Source organism: Vigna radiata, chromosome 6 (genome assembly GCF_000741045.1).
Source record: "Vigna radiata var. radiata cultivar VC1973A chromosome 6, Vradiata_ver6, whole genome shotgun sequence".
Taxonomy (NCBI): Eukaryota; Viridiplantae; Streptophyta; class Magnoliopsida; order Fabales; family Fabaceae; genus Vigna; species Vigna radiata.
The window spans coordinates 15,690,520-15,696,729 of record NC_028356.1 but is presented as its reverse complement, the minus strand read 5'-3'; the positions used below and the strand labels follow the sequence as shown (position 1 = coordinate 15,696,729).

At 31.5% G+C, this 6,210-nt stretch overlaps 1 protein-coding gene across 1 annotated transcript; it reads left to right on the top strand.

Moving 5' to 3' along the window:
- Positions 1 to 2,759: 2,759 nt before the first annotated feature.
- Positions 2,760 to 5,025, top strand: LOC106763493 (rust resistance kinase Lr10). The gene is made up of 2 exons (XM_014647678.2): positions 2,760 to 3,560; positions 3,695 to 5,025. The coding sequence occupies exons 1-2, from the start codon at positions 2,891 to 2,893 to the stop codon at positions 4,825 to 4,827; spliced, it is 1,803 nt and encodes a 600-aa protein (XP_014503164.1). The 5' UTR covers positions 2,760 to 2,890; the 3' UTR covers positions 4,828 to 5,025.
- The last annotated feature ends 1,185 nt before the right edge of the window (positions 5,026 to 6,210 follow it).

Sequence of the window (6,210 nt, the reverse complement as noted above, 5' to 3'; positions counted from 1 at the left end):
TGTTATGATATTTCTGGTTGCTCACCCTGAAAGTTGTGGTTGTGGTTTCCACCTACGATGATCGTACTTGTACGGGAGTAGATGACATTGCAGATAAAACTGGACAGAAGTAGCTGACGTGAGAGTTGGGACATTTGAGTTCGGGGATTTATTATTTATTTTAAAAGTTTTCAAGTTTGATATTTGTATGTAAAAGTGAGATTCTAAAATTTTCAAACGATGTTTATAGTCATGATTTAATTCCACCTTTGAATTGAATGTATTATAGAAAGGTTTTGAAAAAAAAAAATTCACCGTGACATTCCGAAAAAACGGGGTGTTACAATGATAATCCACGCAGGGAGAGAGAAAGAGTTTAACCATTTGAATTAGTGATATAGAAATTAGGGGAATAAAATTTTGATTTTTTTTGTGTTAAATTAGTTGACAATGTAAATTGATTAATAATGTAAATTGGTGTATATTTCTGGATTATGGATATAGAAATTAGGGGAATAGAATTTTGAATTGTTTGTGTTAAATTGGTTGATAATGTAAATTAATTGATGATGTAAATTGGTGTCTATTTTTTAATTAGGGATATAGAAATTAGAGAATAATATTTTGAATTTTTGTATCAAATTGGTTGATTTGGTGATGAAATAAACTTTAAGGGTAGGAATCAAGAGACTAATTAATGTGTTGTTTGTTTTTTTCTAGATATTGCATTTCTGTGGTGAGGTTTATAGCTTCTTAAATGCAGACATTCTTTGTTGTTGACCGACTTTCACGCTCCTAAGTTCCTATTCTTAAAATTTTCCTTTTAATATGAACATATAATTATTTGTTTGCTTGAATATATTCTTTGGTTAAATATATTGTTTGCTTGAATATATTGTATGTTGCATATGTAGTTATTTGCTTGGTTGAATATATTATTGTTGTGACTTAGCCTTAGTTTCCCGTTTGAGATTCAATAGAAAAATTATTTACCATCTCTAGATTTTTTTGAACAAATGTACCTTTTTCAAATGAATATAGAGGAGATAATAATTTTAATTTACAAGTATTGATTCTTGAAATGTCTAGTTAGACAGTTTAAGAAGAGTAATAACTTTTTCATAGTTTATTAATATATATAAATTTTAATATACATGTCTTAAATTCATGAAAATTTGCAGTTCTGTTTTGTATTGATCTTCGAGTGCATATTTGGTTGTGATTAATAATCACTTTCATTTGATGTAACCTGAAGACCAATGCAAAATGTTAGCAAAATGTCGTGAAATTTCAGATATGTAAAATTTATATGTTTAATAAACTAGAAAAAGTGAATCTTATTGAATGGGATAGGGTCACACCTTAAATACAAAAATGAACAAAGTGATCATTCAAGATTATTGAAATTGTGTAAACAATTTCAATAAATATGCGTACGAATTGACATTTGATTAATTCACCAAACATAAGTGTTGAGTGCAAGAAAGGGGTAGAAGAATTTATACATTTTACGCAATGTAATAAGAGTAGAAGTAATGATGAAGTCAAGTTTAAATGTCCTTGTGTCAACTATTTGAATGGGAAAAAGTTGAACGCAACCGATATTAGGGAACATCTTATCTGTGATTGGTTAAGTATATAACAATTAAGTTATTATCAATTTTAGGCACAATTGACAGCTACTTGTGGTTTCCATAATGAAGAACATTGTTGTATGGTTTTGTTCATTACACAAGTCTCCTCCCAACCCTCTCAGGCAAGTAGTAGATTGGTAAGAACCCCAATGTTTGTACTTTCTTTCTTATATAAATGTATAATGACATTTTTTTAATAGTTCCCTTGTAGCACATATGATGTTGTCCGAGAGATCAACTGCTAAAGCTAAAAAGCTTGCATAGTTGGTCCTTAAGGTTTCGTATTTTAGTTCATACTTTGTTACATTTTGTACTATTATGGTGATGTTCCTTAATATTTTATAATTATGATGATATATTCTAGTGTAATAGACAAAGTGGATCATATGAGTGTGATTACTACATCATGTATTGGATGATGATCACTATTCATGTCCATGTTACAAGCTGATGGAAAACGATAATATTTGGTTTTACTAATTTTTTTCTCTCAATAATTTAGAATTCATATACACTAATTGAAATAATATTTTTTATGCTACCGTTTCCATTTATAACAATAAATATATAAAATAAATTAAAAAATCAAAACAATCTAAAACTAATCAACACATAACTAATCAACCCATAATAATAAATAATAATAAGTGGAGAGTTGAACCAAATTACAATATATTTAGTTCAGTAGACAAATTGAACTAAAATTTAGCTCGACGCATAATAAACTTTCAAACCCCTAGTTATAACCTAATTATTTTTCCCTTTACTTCCATTCCATTGTATAACCAATTTTTATATATTCCAAGTTGATCACTTAATTATTGCAAAAGTCTAGTGGTAGGTACTATTTGTGTTATTTAATCCCACTTGAAACAGAAGCTGCTGGACAAGAAAAGATTCGCATTTAAAATTGGAAAAACTTCTTTTAACAATACTTTTTTAACAATTTTTTTGACAATCCATACGTGGCAGCTTGTGATTGGTCCGTTTTAAATATTTTTTAAATATAAATTCAAATAGACCAATAAAATGATAACACGTGTCTCGTTGTCAAAAAAGTTGTCAAAAAGTGTTGTCAAAATATAAATATCATTGTCCTTTGAAATTATATCTGATATTGGACATTTTTTTATAAATGGAAAATTTCGACCGTAAGTTATTGAATTGACTGAACAGTAAGACAACGCGGAGTTGCTGCTACACCGGCCAGCGCACCCAGTCCATGTTAAACTTGCGCTGACTAGAAAGACATCCTGAAACTGCAAATCAACCACAAAATGCTCAGTTTTCAGAAGCTATCTCTTCTATTGACGCTGCTGTTTCTGATATGGAAACCTGCGACCGGCAAGAACCACTGCGCCAATAAATGTGGCCACGTGCACATTGAATTTCCATTTTATCTCAGAAACAAAAACTTGAATCACTCCACCGACTACCCCCCTGAGTTCGGTCTGTTATGCACCCAAAAAAATGTGCCCATTCTGGAGCTGCTGGCTGTTCCAATACAATTGTTTGTCAGAAAAATTCATTACAAATCTACTCTAATTGAAACATATGACCCCCAAAATTGCCTTCCCAATCAACTCTTGAAACTCGGCAACGCATCCATCTTTCCATTGCGATTTCAGAAATATTATCCTCACAAGTTTAACTTTTCCTTCTTCCGTTGCGATTCACTGACGTGCCCAATTTTTCTACTACAATCCGACAACGGCGTCGATGACCCCCGATTGGTATCCTGCACGAAGCTGAAAGATGTTTCCACCGAATGGTGGTATCGGTATCATGAGGATAGGCTGCTTTTGGAATGGCCCGAACCTGACTGTGGAGACTGTGAAGCACAAGGCCAAAAATGTAAATGGAAGAATGGTACTAACGGTGCAACTGAATGTCATGCTTGCCGAACAAAACGGATTCCAACGTCAACTGTCATCTACATAGCTGTAGGTAGGCAGTATTACAGTGATTATTATGTTATGTTTTTTTTTATTTTGTTAGATCCCAACAACCGCGTTTCCAACTGTATTTGATCCTTGCTTAAATTGTTATTCATTTTCGTTAACTTATTCTCTCACCAACAGGGGGAGTAGTTGGTTTGATGCTTTTGCTGCTACTGGTCAAGGCATTGTTTTATGCGTATGACTATTATGTGAAGAGAGGAGAAGACCAGACTCGAATAGAGAAATTCTTGGAGGATTACAGGGCAATGAAGCCTACCAGGTTCACTTACGCTGACATCAAGAGAATCACAAATGGTTTTAGTGAGAGTTTAGGGGAAGGATCTCATGGAGCAGTGTTCAAAGGAATGCTCTCTCGTGAAATTCTTGTTGCTGTGAAGATTCTCAAAGACACAGTGGGAGATGGGAAGGATTTCATAAATGAAGTGAGGGCCATTGGGAAAATTCATCACGTTCACATTGTTCGTCTGCTTGGTTTCTGCGCAGATGAGTTCCACCGTGCTCTCGTCTACGATTTCTTTCCAAATGGGTCGTTGCAGAGATTCTTGGCTCCAGCGGACAACAAGGATGTTTTCCTTGGTTGGGAGAAGTTGCAACAAATTGCTCTTGGTGTTGGCAGAGGAATTGAGTATCTCCACCTCGGCTGTGATCATAGAATTCTTCATTTTGACATCAATCCTCACAATGTTTTGCTAGATAACCTTTTTGTCCCAAAAATCACTGATTTTGGACTAGCCAAATTGTGTCCAAAAAATCAGAGCACGGTGTCGATGACTGCAGCCAGGGGAACTTTGGGCTACATTGCCCCTGAAGTTTTCTCTCGGAATTTTGGTAATGTGTCTTACAAGTCTGACATTTACAGCTATGGAATGTTGCTGTTAGAAATGATTGGAGGAAGAAAGAATACCAATGTCTCAGTTGAGGACAGTTTCCAAGTTCTGTACCCGGAGTGGATCCACAACTTGTTGGAAGGAAGGGATGTGCAAATTAGCCTTGAGGACGAGGGAGATGCTAAAATTGCCAAGAAACTTGCCATTGTAGGACTTTGGTGCATTCAATGGAACCCAGCAGATCGTCCTTCCATGAAAACTGTGGTACAAATGCTTGAAGGGCATGGATGTGAATTAGTAGCACCCGCTTCTCCTTTTCATATTTCTGGTTCTTCTACAACAAATACCGTTCTTCCAGCAAGACCTCAAAATTTAGAGTTGGAAGTTATTCATGAAATAGAAGAAAACAATATCGATCAATTTTAGGTTTGTTTCAAATGTTATCTATATATTTTATAGGAGTCTTAGGATTGTTCAGCGCTGTTAATAATTTAACTATTGTACATGTTACGTTTATTGCGTCTCACATTATGCTTCTACGATCACTTTTGATCAATTTTGATTAGCTTCAACTTCTATGTACTCATTGTATGAAATTCTCAGAGTTGATTGACTTGTAACACACATTCGTTCTTTTTAAGCTTTCACTTGTTGCAGTTGTGTAAATATACCTTTGTAGCCTTCATCTTACGAAAGTTAATTATCCGTCCAGCTGAATTAAAAATAGTTTAAAATATGCTCTTTTATAGCACATTTATTTTCAATTTTTATTTTTAATAATACTACAAAAATGGACTCATCTTCGTACAAAAATTAAAATTTTATTTATTGAGTTATCTAAGTTCAACTAGTATAATTTTGTTTGAGTTCAACAAAGTGTTATCAGATTAATTAAATGCTTATTTCAATATTAATTTTGAAAATTTATACACAAGGATAAATCACATATATGAGTTACTTAAGTAAATAGTTAATAACATTATTTTAAACTAAGATAATTTTTTGAAAAAAATATTATTATATTCATTTAAGAATAGTAGGAAAAAAAACCATAAAGATTTAAGTAAAGTTTTTATCAGCATTACGTAAACATGACAAGAAATTTGTAACAAATTATTAGTTAATATCTTATTTATATTTTGTCCAATTTTATATATTTTAAAAATTATTTTCTCATATATTTCATGAATATATAATATAACATCCTACAAAATATAATCTATAAACAGTATAAACTCATGAACGTGGAATCTCAATATAATAAATATTACAACTTAAAATACACGAAATATTTATATACATATTTATAAAAAGTGGTGAAAATAAAATAAAAAATACATAATTTTATTTTTTTCTAAACGTTTTTCCTATACCTATACTTATATTTATTCATGTATACAGTATAGTATAATTATTGTAGTTCACGACACGTATAATATTGAAATAAAACTAAAAAAATATAATTAAGAAAACATACAAGAAAATTAATATTATTGATGGTAAAAATTCTTCGGTAATGTATAAAATTTATCGGTAAAATAAAATTACTGACAGATCGATGGCTAAAAATTTATTGGTAAAAATGAAATATATATTATTGACATAATTTTATTTTGTTTGTAATTATTGAAGAAAAATTCGTCGGTAAGTAAAATATACATGACTCACGGATTTTACTGACAAATTTTTTTCTTCGATTAGTAAAAGAATAGGTGGGACAATTCCTGCTTTTTTATTGATAGATTTTATCAATAAATTTTTCATTTGTAAAATTCGTCAATAATTCAAATTTATCTATAGATTTATGTC

Coding starts and splice junctions, on each gene's coding strand:
- LOC106763493 (XM_014647678.2), top strand. CDS start 2,891: ATGCTCAGTTTTCAGAAGCTATCTCTTCTATTGACGCTGCTGTTTCTG. Junction 3,561..3,694: donor TGTCATCTACATAGCTGTAG/GTAGGCAGTATT, acceptor TCTCACCAACAG/GGGGAGTAGTTGGTTTGATG.